Below are 14126 nucleotides of genomic sequence, written 5' to 3' on the forward strand. Positions count from 1 at the left end.
TCTTTCTCCTCTGCATTCATCCAGAACTCCCCTGGGACCAGGCTTCAGCCTTCTTTCTTCCTCCTAAGTGGGAGCCATCTGAAGTGGAGCACCCGACTTACATTGTGTCCTGGCCTCGGGCCTGCCGCCTTGGCCTCCTCGTCTCTCACCTCACTGCTCTCACCTCGACGCCACGCTGGGCGCAGTGCCTCAGCCCCCGCCGCCCGACACCTGCGCGGGTTTCTTCGCCGGTTTTTAAACCGGCCCCGCGGCTCGCAACGCCCCCAAATGCCGACGACAGTCGGGGGCTGCGTTAAAACACGGGGATTTCCCCGAAATCGCCGAGAATCGTGGCCACCGGCAGGAGCTCTTTTCGCTGCGGCCGCCCTGCTCGCCCACGCCTCCGGAAATCCCCCACACACTCCCTACTTAAACTGAAATACCACACCTGAAAAGCAATCACAATGTGCTCACCTCTCGCTGTCTTTAAGTTCACTAAGCCAATTCAATAGACAGACTTTTATCCCGGACAAGCCTCCAATTTGTTAAGGGCCAGGGTTTAGAGAACCCCAAAGTGTATCATTGAGTTCACCTAACCCACGACTTTTACTAGAGAGTATGGGTTACACACAGCCCACTCTACACGTGTGGCGAGCAGAAATTTAAAAGTAATTTTAAAGCAAAACAATGTTTATTCTATGAACTCAGTTAACCTTTTTTCAACCATACAGCGAACATTTTAGCAACCATCAATTCAAATACACCCCGCAAAGAATACAACACTCTTACGTAATCCTTAAACTTTCCTTTTAGCATCCATAAGACAAAAATCTTTTTTACAGAAGCACATCAGGTTTAAATTCTCTACTGAGAGCAGTTATCACTCTGAATTCACCACATGATCCAGAGATGGTCTTCAGATTGCACAGAGATCAAAATTACACCTTCTTTGGCTAGCTTCAGCTCCAACACTAAAACGAAACCAAAAAACACAGACACACCAAAGCTTTTCCTCAAAGCAAAACTAAAAGGCAGAGCCAGAGCTCCACCCACACTCTGACATTGAACAGACAAACATTTCTTAAAATGACATTGCCATGACCCTATCATGAGAGAAATGTACTCAGAAAACTAATGGAAGGTGAAGGAACATATACACGAATCTTTGATTTCTTAGCATAACATGATAAAGAATCAAAGGGGGGATTGTAGGAGTAGATGGTGAAAGAAAATGAATTGGGAACTTTAAATAAAAAAACCTAATGGGACTAAAGGCTGATTTGGAAACAAAGAAAATAGGAGGAGTAGGCCATTCAGCCCCACGAGCCTGCTCCGCCATTCATTTTGATCATGGCTGATCATCCAAATCAATAGCCTTTTTCCGCGATGTCCCCATGGCAATTGATCTCTTTCACCCCAAGACCTATATCTTTTTTTAAATTTCGAGTACACAATTTGTTTCCCCACTTAAGCAGCAATTTAGCATGGCGAATCTCCCTACCCTGCACATCTGTTTAGGTTGTGGGGGTGAGACCCAAACAGACTTGGGGAGAATAATGCACACTCCACACGGTCAGTGACACGGGATCAAACCCGGGTCCATGGCGCTTTATTTTGGCCTCAACTACTTTGTGGCAGAAAATTCCATTGGCTCTCCACTCTTTAGGTGAGGAAAATTCTCCTCATCTCAGTCCTAAATAGTCTACCCCGTATCCTTTGATGGTGACCCCTGGTTCTGGACTATCAGGAACATCCTTCCTGCATCTACTGTCATGTGAGAGTACCTTTAAGAAATGAGTGTTTATCAGTGATGTCAGAGTGTGGGTGCAGCTGGGCTGTCTGTCTGTTTTTACTTTCACTTTAGGCTGTTTGCTACAGGGTGTGTTTAGTTTTGTTTTAGATTTGGAGAGGCTGCAGTCACAGCAAGATGTGTATGAATCTCTACAAGCTTATGAATGTTCATTTGGTGATTTCAAAATGGTAACTGTTCTCAGTAGTGAAGTTAAATTTGATGTCTTTCTGTAAAGAGTTATTTTTGTCTTATGGATGTTGCAAGAAAAGATTAAGAGTTACTTAGAGAGTACTCTATTCTTTGGGGGATTTATTGGTGTTGATAGTTGTTAAGATGTTTACTGTGGGTTTAGAAAGTGTTAACTGGTTTCATAAATAAAGTGTTTTAATTTAGAAGGTCAGTAGATTTCTGTTGCATCGCACCTGCAGAGTAGGGCCGTGTGTTCGTCATAACTACAATCTATTCAAAGTTGTGGGTTAGGTGAACTCCATGATACACTTTGGGGCTCTCTAAACCCTGGTCCACAACATTACACTGTCTAGTCACGTAAGGAATTTTGTAGATTTCAATGTAGACCCCCTTCCCATTCTTCTGAACTCCAGCGAATATAATCCTAACCGACTCAATCTCCCCTGATACGTCAGCCCCGCCATCAGAGGAATCAGTCTGGTAAACCTTCGCTGCACTCCTTCTATAGCAAGAACATCCTTCTCAGATAAGGAGATGAAAACTGCACATAATATTCTTGGTGTGGTCTCACCAACGCCCTGTATAATTGCAATAAGACATCCCTGCTCTTGTATTCAAATCCTCTCGCTTTGAAGGCCAACGTATCATTTACCTTCTTTAAAGCCTGCTGCACTTGCATGCTTACCTTCAGCAACTGGTGTACAAGTACATCCAGGTCTCATTTCATATTCCCCTCCCTCAATTTATAGCCATTCAGATAATAATTTTCCTTCTTATTTGTGCTACACAAGTGGATAACCTCAGATTTATTCACATTAATACTGTATTTGTCAAGCATTTGTCCACTCACTCAGCTTGTCCAATTCACACTGAAACACCTCTGCATCCTCCTTACAGTTCACCCTCCCACCTAGTTTTGTGTCATCTGCAAATTTGGAGATATTACATCTAATTCCCTCATCTAAAACATTAATATATCTGAATAGCTGGGGTCCCAGCACACATTCCTGCAGTGCCCCCACCAGTCACTGCCTCCTGCTATTCGGAAAAAAGACTGGTTAATTCCTGCTCTTTGTTTTCTGTCTGCTAACCAGTTTTTTTTATCCATCTTGATGGATTATTGATTTATTGATTCATAGATGTATTTGGTGCCTTTAAGAATTGATTGAGCGCATAGCCACATAATGAAATTATTCACAAGGGCATGAATGTGGTCACTGTTTCAGATAATGAATAATATATTGCCATGTCTGCAGGAATCCAAAATTGTTCCATGAAATGTTGCATAAAAGTTTCATGTAATGAATAAACCATTGTTCTTCAGTACATTTAGTAATGAAAATGTATCAAATATTTAGCAATAGCAAGCTGATGCAAGCACCTTATCTTTGTAAGACAGGTGCATGTGGCAGGTGCATGTAGGCACTAAATTAATTTGTAATTTGGACATGAGTAAATCTTAAGTAATGACCAATATTTGATTAACAAATCATTTTCTAAGTGGCAGACAGTTATTTGAATAAATCAGGAAGCCTCAGCTGAGAATTAGAAACCAATGAGAGTAATTGAGGGAAAGACCATTGATAAGAATTTCTTTAAGAATAAGGCTTCATGATTATGCTTTATGAAATTCTGAACCATTTATTGATTTCCTAATTTTCTTATGCTTTTGTTTAACTCTTTTCATTATATTCTGACCAGTTTATGTGTTATTTTGATCAATGTTTTTGATTAAACTTTTATGTAAATTAATCAAGGTGAGTGATTAGCAAATAAAGTTGTATTTTGGACACCTCCAATCAACCAGATCATTGACTCTTATTTGAAGATAAGATACATCTCATTCCTGTGCCCTTTAATTTTGTACGCTACTCTCATATGCGAGACTTTGTAAAAAAAAAAGTCCAAATAAACCACATCCACTGGCACCCGTCATCAACTCTACTAGTTACATCCTCCAAGAATTCTAGTAGATTTGTCAAGAATAATTTCCTATTCGTAAATCCATGGCGACTCTGTCTGATTCTACCACTGTTTTCTAAGTGCTCTGTTATTAGCCCCCTGCAAGTATTCCAGGGTCTTTGGTGGTATTGGTTTTAATTGTGCAAAATTCCTTAAGATTCTGAAAATGTCCTAGCGGATTGGAGAACTGCAAATGTAATGATGCTAGTCAAGAAAAGGAGACAGAAAGCAGGAAACTATATGCCAATTAGACCAACATCTGTAATTAGTTAAATTAGACATAATTATTAGACATATAGAAAAATCACAATATAATCAAACATGGTTTTGTGAATGTAAAACTTGACAATTTTATTAGAGCTCTTTGAGGATATAGCAGTAAGATTGGATAATTGGATAAAGGAGAAGCAGTTGATGTAGCCTATTTGAATTTCCAAAAGACATATGATAAGTTACCACAGAAAAAGGTTACTGCACAAGGTATAATTCCTGTTATAGCATGGATATCAGCATGGATGGGCAATTGGCAAAATAATAGAATCAGGATAAATTGGTCATTTTCAGGTTGATAAATGTAACTAGTGTGAAGCCACAGGGATCACTACTCGGGTCTCAACTATTTACAATCTGCAATGATTTGGAATGAAGGGATTTCAGACAAATTTGCTGATGATGCAAACCCCAGGTCGGAAAGTAAGTTGTGAAGAGCACACAAAGCAGGAATATAGCTAGTTCAAGTGAGTGGGCAAAAACAACAATAATAAAGAAATCAATCCAATTTGGGGAATACACGCCAACCAACACCACCAGTCTCCCCTCCAAAATGCCTGTTACTATAACGTATCTACCCCCTGATCTGTCACCATCTTCTCCATCAGAAACCCAACTCTCTTATCCAGCAATACCACTACCCCCTGGGTCCTGCTATCAAAGCCCAGGTGAAACACCTGACCCACCCAACCCTTCCGAAGCCTAACCTGGTCCTTGACCCTCAGATGGATCTCCCGCAACAGCACCATGTGGCTCTCTAGATCTTTAAATGCGAAAAGACTTTTACCCTCTTCACTGGTCCACCCAACCACTCCACATTACCATTCAGATTGGGGGTCGCTCACTGCCCCTTCCCCTATCAGCCATGACCACCGTGTGGCATACCTGCCCCACCTGCCAACTGCTTAGGCCCACTGTCCTCCTAAAATGGCACCCAGCCCCACCCCATGAATGGGACCAATCTCTGCCCCTAGTCACCGTCAACCAACTACCCCTACACCCCATCCCAGAAACCCCCCAACCACTTCCTCTCGAAACCACTCCTTTCTGCCTACTCCCATCCCCCCATCATTCAGTGTTCCTAGGCCCGTCAAAGCCAGTTTGCCAGCACAAAGACCCACAAAGAACACCCCCTCCCCACACCCAGCCCTACTAAACAACCCAACATGTCAAACCAAGGGAAACAATCCCGACTCTTTATTCCACACCCCCAAACCAACCCCTCCCAACTACAATATAGGAAATCAAAGTCCAAACTCAGTTCAGTCCCAGTCCTTCAGCTCTCACGAAAGCCTCCGCCACCTCCGCTATCTCAAAGAAATGGTCCTTGGAGTTGTACTCAACTCTCATCTTTGCCGGATAGACTACCCCGAACGCCACATTACTCTTGTAAAGCGCTGCCTTCGCCCTATTAAAGTATCTTCCGTGTCATGTCACCTCATAATTTTATGTGTTTCAATAAATCACCTCTCATTCTTATAAACTCCACAGAGTATAGGCACACCATCATCATCTCTGGCTATATCCTGTGCCACTAACACAAAAGACCTGCCAAAGGGATGAGACACAGTCCGGAGGGAGTTGCCGTGGGAGTCCTCAATATTGACTCTGGATCCCATGAAGTCTCATGGCACCCAGTCAAACTTCAGCAACAAAACCTCTTGTTGGTTACCACCTATCACCCCCACTCAGAGCATAGGAACATAAGAACTAGGAGCAGGAGTAGGCCATCTGGCCTCTTGAGCCTGCTCCATCATTCAATGAGATCATGGCTGATCTTTTGTGGACTCAGCTCCATTTTTCCAGCCCGAACACCATAACACTTTATTCATCAAAAAACTATCTATCTTTACCTTAAAACCATTTACTGAAGGAGCCTCAACTGCTTCACTGGGCAAGGAATTCCATAGATTCACAACCCTTTGGGTGAAGAAGTTCCTCCTAAACCCAGTCCTAAATCTACTTCCCCTTATTTTGAGGCTATGCCCCCTAGTTCTGCTTTCACCCTCCAGTGGAAACAACCTGCCCGCATCTATCCTGTCTATTCCCTTCATAATTTTATATAGAACATAGAACATAGAACAGTACAGCACAGAACAGGCCCTTCGGCCCTCGATGTTGTGCCGAGCAATGATCACCCTACTTAAACCCACGTAACCCGTATACCCGTAACCCAACAATCCCCCCATTAACCTTACACTACTGGCAATTTAACATGGCCAATCCACCTAACCCGCACATCTTTGGACTGTGGGAGGAAACCGGAGCACCCGGAGGAAACCCACGCACACACGGGGAGGACGTGCAGACTCCACACAGACAGTGACCCAGCCGGGAATCGAACCTGGGACCCTGGAGCTGTGAAGCATTGATGCTAACCACCATGCTACCGTGTTTCTATAAGATCCCCCCACATCCTTCTAAATTCCAACGAGTACAGTCCCAGTCTATTCAACCTCTCCTCGTAATCCAACTCCTTCAGCTCTGGGATTAACCTAGTGAATCTCCTCTGTACACCCTCCAGTGCCAGTATAGAACATAGAACATAGAACAATACAGCACAGAACAGGCCCTTCGGCCCTCAATGTTGTGCCGAGCAATTATCACCCTACTCAGACCCACGTATCCACCCTATACCCGTAACCCAACAACCCAACAACCCCCCCCCCCCCCCCCCCCCCCCCCCCAACCTTACTTTTTAGGACACTACGGGCAATTTAGCATGGCCAATCCACCTAACCCGCACATCTTTGGACTGTGGGAGGAAACCGGAGCTCCCGGAGGAAACCCACGCACACACGGGGAGGACGTGCAGACTCCACACAGACAGTGACCCAGCCGGGAATCGAACCTGGGATCCTGGAGCTGTGAAGCATTTATGCTAACCACCATGCTACCGTGCTGCCCCTAGTTTGACTGGGTGCCATGAGACTTCATGGGATCCAGAGTCAATATTGAGGACTCCCACGGCAACTCCCTCCGGACTGTGTCTCATCCCTTTGGCAGGTCTTTTTTGTTAGTGGCACAGGATATAGCCAGAGAAAGTATGTCCTTTCTCAAGTAAGGAGACGAAAACTGAACACAATACTCCAGGTGTGGCCTCACTAACACCTTATACAATTGCACCATAACCTCCCTAGTCTTAAACTCCATCCCTCTAGCAATGAAGGACAAAATTCCATTTGCCTTGTTAATCACCTGTTGCACCTGTAAACCAACTTTCTTTGACTCATGCACTAGCATGCCCAGGTCTCTCTGCACAGCAGCATGCTTTAATATTTTATCATTTAAATAATAATCCCGTTTGCTGTTATTCGTACCAAAATGGATAACCTCACATTTGTCAACATTGTATTCCATCTGCCAGACCCTAGCCCATTCACTTAACCTATCCAAATCCCTCTGTAGACTTCCAGTATCCTCTGCACTTTTCGCTTTACCACTTATCGTAGTGTCATCTGCAAACTTGGACACATTGCCCTTGGTCCCCAACTCCAAATCATCTATGTAAATTGTGAACAATTGTGGGCCCAACACGGATCCCTGAGGGACACCACTAGCTACTGATTGCCAACCTGAGAAATCAGCTGATGAATCAGTACTCCTCCATGCTGAATACCAGTTGAAAGATGCATGGAGAGTGGAAATGGGTGGGGAACTTAGCACAGAACCCCTACAGTGCAGCAGGCGGCCATTCGGCCCATCAAGTCTGCACTGACCCTCCTAAAGAGCACCCCACCTAGGTCCACAGCCCAGCCCTATCTCCACCATCCCACCTAACCTGTACATCTTTGGACACGAAGGGGAATTTTAGCATGGCCAATCCATCTAACCTGCACATCTTGGACAATAAGGGGCAATTTAGCATGGCCAGACGACCTCACCTGCACATCTTTGGACTGTGGGAGGAAACCCATGCAGACATGGGGAGAAAGTCCAAATTCCACCCAGAAAATTACCCAGGGCCAGAACTGAACCTGGGTTCCTGACACTGTGAGACAGCAGTACAGCCACTGTGCCACCCAAAAGTCAATGTTCTTCACCAAAAGTGGCTTGCTGACTGAGCCATCAAGGACATAACTGTTAGGCTGGATCTGTGGCAAGTGATGGGGAAAGAAGCTACTTGATCTCGTCCTCATTTTCCTACCTGCCATAGGTGCATCTGTCCATGATAGTATTGGTGGGAGTAACCACCGCAATATTCAATTCACTCCATGTGATATCAAAAAACAGTTGAAGGCACTGAATACAGCAAAGACAACATTCCAGCAATAGTACTCAAGATATGTGCTCCAGAATACTTGCACACTTAGCCAAGCTGTTTCAGTACAGCTACAACATTGGCAATGTGGAAAATTGCCCAGTTATGTACTGTACACAAAAAGCAAATTCAATTGGCCCCATTAGTCTACTCCTGATCAACAGAAAAGTGCTGAAAGGTGTCATCGACAATGCTATCCAGCGGCACTTACTCAGCAATAACCGGCTCACTGAAGCTCAGTTTTGGTTCTGCCAGGGCCACTCAGCTCCTGACCTCATTACAGCCTTGGTCCAAAAATGGCGGGCAGCACGGTAGCACAAGTGGATAGCATTGTGGCTTCACAGCGCCAAGGTCCCAGGTTCGATTCTCCGCTGGATCACTGGCCGTGCAGTGTCTGCACATTCTCCCCATGTCGGCGTGGGTTTCTTCCGGGTGCTCCAGTTTCCTCCCACAGTCCAAAGACGTGCAGGTTAGTGGATTGGCGATGAAAAATTGCCCTTAGTGACCAAAAAGGTTAGGAGGGGTTACAAAAGAGCTGAACTTGAGAGGTAAGGTGAGAGTAACTGCCCTTGACATAAATACAGCATTTGACGAAGTATGGCATCACGGATCCCTAGCTCCACTGGTTCGAGTCATATCTAGTACAAAGGAAGATGGTTGTGGTTGATGGAGGTCAATCATCTCAATTCCTCAAATCAGAGAACAACATTGCAGGAGTTTTTCAGGGTAATTTCCCAAGTCTGGCCATCTTTAGCTCTTTGATCAATGGCCTTCCCTCCATTATAAAGTCAGAAGTGGGGATATTAGCTGATGATTGCACAATGTTCAGCACCATTCATGTCTCCTCAGTTACTGAAGTCGTGTCCATATGCAGCAAAACCTGGGTCAGAATTTTTCAGGCACACTTGACATGCCTGAAAGCGGACACAAAATGTGCTCCTGGCTGCGATCGGCCGTGGAGTAGAATTTCATGCTGGCTGGTCAATTAATGGCTAGTGCAGAAAATGCAAGGATCAAGGAAAAAAAGAAATGAGGAAATTAAAGCGAGGGCATGAAAAATATTCGCTAGCAAGATTAACAAAAACCAAAGATGTCTGCCCAATACATAAAGAGCAAATGTAGAGTTAAGGAAAAAATAGGACCTATCAGAGATGAAGAAGGGAACTTGTGTGAAGATGCAGAGGATATGGAAAGAGATTTAAATCATTTTTTTGTCTCAGTATTCACAAAGGAAAGGGATGATACACATATAGTAATCCAAGAGGAGCAGTGTGAAATATTGGATAAAATAATCATAATGAGAGAGGAGTGTTAGAGGAGTTGGAATCCTTGAAAGTGGATAAGTCGCCAGGGCCGGGTGGATTGCTTCCTAGGCCGTCGAAGAAGGTCAGGGAGGATATAACAGTTGTTCTGAGGATTATTTTCCAATCTTCACTAGATACAGGAGAGGTGCCAAAAGACTGGTGGAATGCAAATGTGGTCCTGTTTTTTAAAAAGGATACAAAGGAAAGATCAAACAATTATAGGCCAGTTAGTCTTACTTTAGTGGTGGGCAAATTGTTAGAATCAATCCAGAGAGATGGATAAACTGTCATTCAGAAAGGGATGGACTAGTCAGGCATAATCACATTGGTTTTGCTAAGAGCAGGTCATGTCGTACAAATTCAATTGAATTCTTTAAGGAAGTGACAGAAAGGATCAATGAGGGTAGTGCAGTGGATGTTGTCGGCATGGATTTTAGTAAGGCATTTGACAAGGTCCCTATTGGCAGACTGGTCAAATAAGTAGAAGCCCATGATGCAGGGTAATGTGGCGAATTGGATTTAAAGTTGGCTTAGTATCAGGAAACAAATAGTAATGATCGATGGGTGTCCTTGCGCATGGAAAGATGTCTCAAGTAGTGTTCTGCATGGCTTGGTGTTGGGACCCCTGCTGTTTGTTTTATATATTAACGATTTGGACTTGAACGTGGGGGCACAATTGGGAAATTTGCAGATGACACAAAAATTAGTGGACAGTGTAGAGGATAGCTGTAAGCTCCAAAATGAATGAGATTGATTGTTGGAGTGGCCCAGAAAGAGGCAGATGAGGTTCAACTCTGACAAGTGTGAGATAATGCATTTAGGGAGGTCAAACATTAAAAGGGAATACACAATAAATGGGAACATATTGAAAGGGGTAGATGAAGTGACCTACCCTGCACATCTTGGGGTTCCGGGGGCAAAACTCACGCAGACCCCACATCACCCCCTACACACATTTCCCTCTGCCACATCTTACCCTCCCCACACTCCCATTCCCCAACACCTGGGCAGCACGGTAGTACAGTGGGTAACACTCTTGCTTCACAGCTACAAGGTCGCATGCTCGATTCCCGGCTTGAGTCACTGTCTGTGCGGAGTCTGCAGTTCTCCCAGTGTCTGCGTGGGTTTCCTCCGGGTGCTCCGGTTTTCTCCCACAAGTCCCGAAAGATGTGCTGTTAGGTAATTTGGATCCTCTGAATTCTCCCTCAGTGTAACCGAACAGGCACCGGAGTGTGGCGACTAGGGGATTTTCACAGTAACTTTATTGCAGTGTTGATGTAAGCCGACTTGTGACAATAAAGATTATTATATTATTATTATTATAATGACCAGAACTGTGCACAATACTCTAGTTGTGGACTCACCAGTGCCTCATGTCCCAATGTTTGTATTCTATGCCTCTGCCAATGAAGGAGAGCATCCCATATGCCTTCTTTACAATCTTATCTACCTGTACTGCGACCTTTGGAGACCTGTGCACTTGCAAGCAAATTTCTCAAGGATAAAGTAGGTTGAGTTTCATCTTACTTTAAATATATTTCTATGAATATTGATAAGGCTCACCTGCAAGGTCATCTTCATCTTCACTGAAAACACTGGGATTAAATATAGACATATTGATGAAGTCCATTGTTAGCTTGCGTACTTCTGGTAGGTAAATAGTCATTTGTCTGGGCTGAAGATGGAGCAAGCTGGTTTTGTAGATTACTAAGAATAACAAGATGATTGTTGTTAATTATATGCACTTCTAAAAATGCTAAAGCATAGCATAAACTATATTAAAGCTGAAAATAAACAGGAAAATATTTATCACAAAAACAGAAAATACTGGACAATCTCAGCAGGTCTGACAGCACCTGTGGAGAGAAAAGGGAGCTAACGTTTCGAGTTTGGATGACTCTCTGTCAAGGCTGGAAAATATTTATCCCTATCCAAAGCCATCAAAACCAAGTTACCTCATTTGCTATTTTGATGACTTTTCTGTTGGGAGTTTGACGACCCAACACAGAAACTATACTTCAAAAGTGTTTGAGTACATCTTGAGAATGGGGAAGGTGCGGTAGAGATACAAATCTATCTCTGTCTTCCCTACTTTCAAATTATTGCAAAAAATGGGTAACACATATGGCCATGAAGTGGAACTTATATTTGAGACCATCTTTCAGGGAGTTAGGGTTACTTGTGGTAATTAGTTTCATTTTATAATATAGAATATAGATTTGCTCAGTTTCTGTGGCAAATTGGCCCTATTTTGTCAAAATAGTCAGCCATTTACAGCACAGAAATCAGCCATTGTGCTTAGGTGAAGCAATTCTGTGAATCCCACTTTCGCTCGATTCCCATAGCTCTGCAAGTTTATTTTGTTCAAGAGTCCATCCAATTTCTTTTTTAAGTCATTGATTGTTTCCACTTTCATCACTCTTGACAAATACATGAATAGGATGGGAAAAGAGAGATACGGATCCCAGAAGTGTATAATGTTTTAGGTTTGATGGACAGCATGGTCGGCGTAGGCTTGGAGGGCTGAAGGGCCTGTTCCTGTGTTGTACTTTTCTTTGTTCTTGTAGGCAATATAGTGATTTGTGTATTGTATACATTAGGGGTTAATGTATTGTCATTACAGTTAAATGATCACTAGTGGGCAACACTAACAGGGAGTATAAAAACAGACTCATTCTGTTTTCCTGCCTCTCTTTGTGTGCATTGTGACTAGAGACCATAGGTGTAGTTAGCTCAGAGTGCAAGTATAATTAATCACAGTTTATTCTAGTTCTATCTTGTTTAATTTAATAGCTGGTAAACGTATTAAAGAATCAAATTCACAAGTTAATTGATTAGTTACTCAATAAATTATTTGCTTTCATTGGATGACTTTTAGTATTCATCATCATCAAGTTAATAAACAAATGAGTAACAGATCGGTATAAACAAATGAGGAACATATATTACTCCAAGTAATATAACATGCAACAAGTTCCAGTAACTGCTGCTGGGCCCATTGATTTATTGTGAAATTGGTCAATTGCATTAACCTGCATCCACTGAAATTAGGAAGAATGAGAGGTGATCTTACTGAGGCATGTAAGATCCGGAGTGGACTTGACAGGGTGGATACCTGAAGGGTGTTTTCTCTTCTGGGAGAGACTAGAACTAGGGGGCATAGTTTAAGAATAAGAAGACTCTATTTTAAGATGGAAATTAGGAAAAGTTATTTCTCTCAAAGGATCATTAGTTCATGGAATTCTCTTCCCTAGAAAGTGGTGGAGGCTGGCTCATTGAACTTATTCAAGGCTGGGTTAGATATAACAAAGAAGGACAAAGAACAAAGAAAAGTACAGCACAGCAACCTGCCCATCGGCCCTTCAAGCCTGTACCGATCATGATGCCCGAACTAAAAAACCTCCTGCCCTTCCTCAGTCTGTATCTGTCTATTTCCTTCCTATTCATGTACCCATCCAGATGTCTCTTAGATGTTGAGAATGTGCCTGCTTCCACCATCCTCTGGCAGCGCGTTCCAGGCACCCACCACTATCTGGGGGAAAAACTTCCTCCGCACATCTCCCTCTCACCTTGAACCTGTGCCCCCTTGTAAGTGACATTTCCACCCTTGGAGAAAGCCTCTGATTATCCACCCTGTCTATGCCTCTCATAATTTTGTAGACCTCTATCAGGTCTCTTGATGGATAAGGGAGTCAGGTTTATTGGGTTGGGGGCAGACAGGAAAGTAGAGTTGAGACAGCAACCGATCAGCCATGATCTTATCAAATGGCAGAGCAGCCTTGAAGGGTTGAATGGCCTACTCCATTGTATTTGCTGATAGCTAAGTGGTGACAGATGTGGCTCAAACAAAATAGAACCATTAATTGTGTTATGTTATCCAATAGCCGCTTGAAGGTCCCTAATGTTTCCGACTCAACTATTTCCACAGGCAGTGCATTCCATGCCCCCACTACTCTCTGGGTAAAGAACCTACCTCTGACATCCCCCCTATATCTTCCACCATTCACCTTAAATTTATGTCCCCTTGTAATGGTTTGTTCGGGGAAAAAGTCTCTGACTGTCTACTCCCCTGGTCATTTTATAAACCTCGATCAAGTCGCCCCTCATCCTTCTCTGTTCCAATGAGAAAAGCCCTAGCACCCTCAACCTTTCCTCATAAGACCTACTCTCCATTCCAGGCAACATCCTGGTAAATCTCCTTTGCACCTTTTCCAAAGCTTCCACATCCTTCCTAAAATGAGGCGACCAGAACTGCACACAGTACTCTAATAGTGGCCGTACCAAGGTTTTGTACAGCTGTATCATCACCTCACGGCTCTTAAATTCAATCCCTCTGCTAATGAACGTTAACACACCATAGGCCTTCTTC

The 14126-nt window shown here is 43.4% G+C and overlaps 1 protein-coding gene across 2 annotated transcripts in view; it reads right to left on the bottom strand.

The window, feature by feature from the left end:
* Nucleotides 1-14126, bottom strand: part of tulp4a (TUB like protein 4a) — a 569265-nt gene that overhangs the window by 132256 nt on the left and 422883 nt on the right. Inside the window, exons 12-13 of one of the 2 annotated variants that reach the window (XM_038802372.1) lie at nt 11321-11464; nt 8923-9445 (exon numbers count right to left, since the gene is read on the bottom strand). In XM_038802372.1, coding sequence (XP_038658300.1) covers nt 9435-9445; nt 11321-11464 — 155 coding nt within the window. In that variant the 3' untranslated portion in view covers nt 8923-9434. Of the gene's footprint in view, nt 1-8922; nt 9446-11320; nt 11465-14126 lie in introns of those variants that run through there. The other variant, XM_038802363.1, reaches the window with a different exon arrangement.

The sequence above is a fragment of the Scyliorhinus canicula genome, chromosome 1, assembly GCF_902713615.1.
Source record: "Scyliorhinus canicula chromosome 1, sScyCan1.1, whole genome shotgun sequence".
In the NCBI taxonomy this organism is placed as follows: domain Eukaryota; kingdom Metazoa; phylum Chordata; class Chondrichthyes; order Carcharhiniformes; family Scyliorhinidae; genus Scyliorhinus; species Scyliorhinus canicula.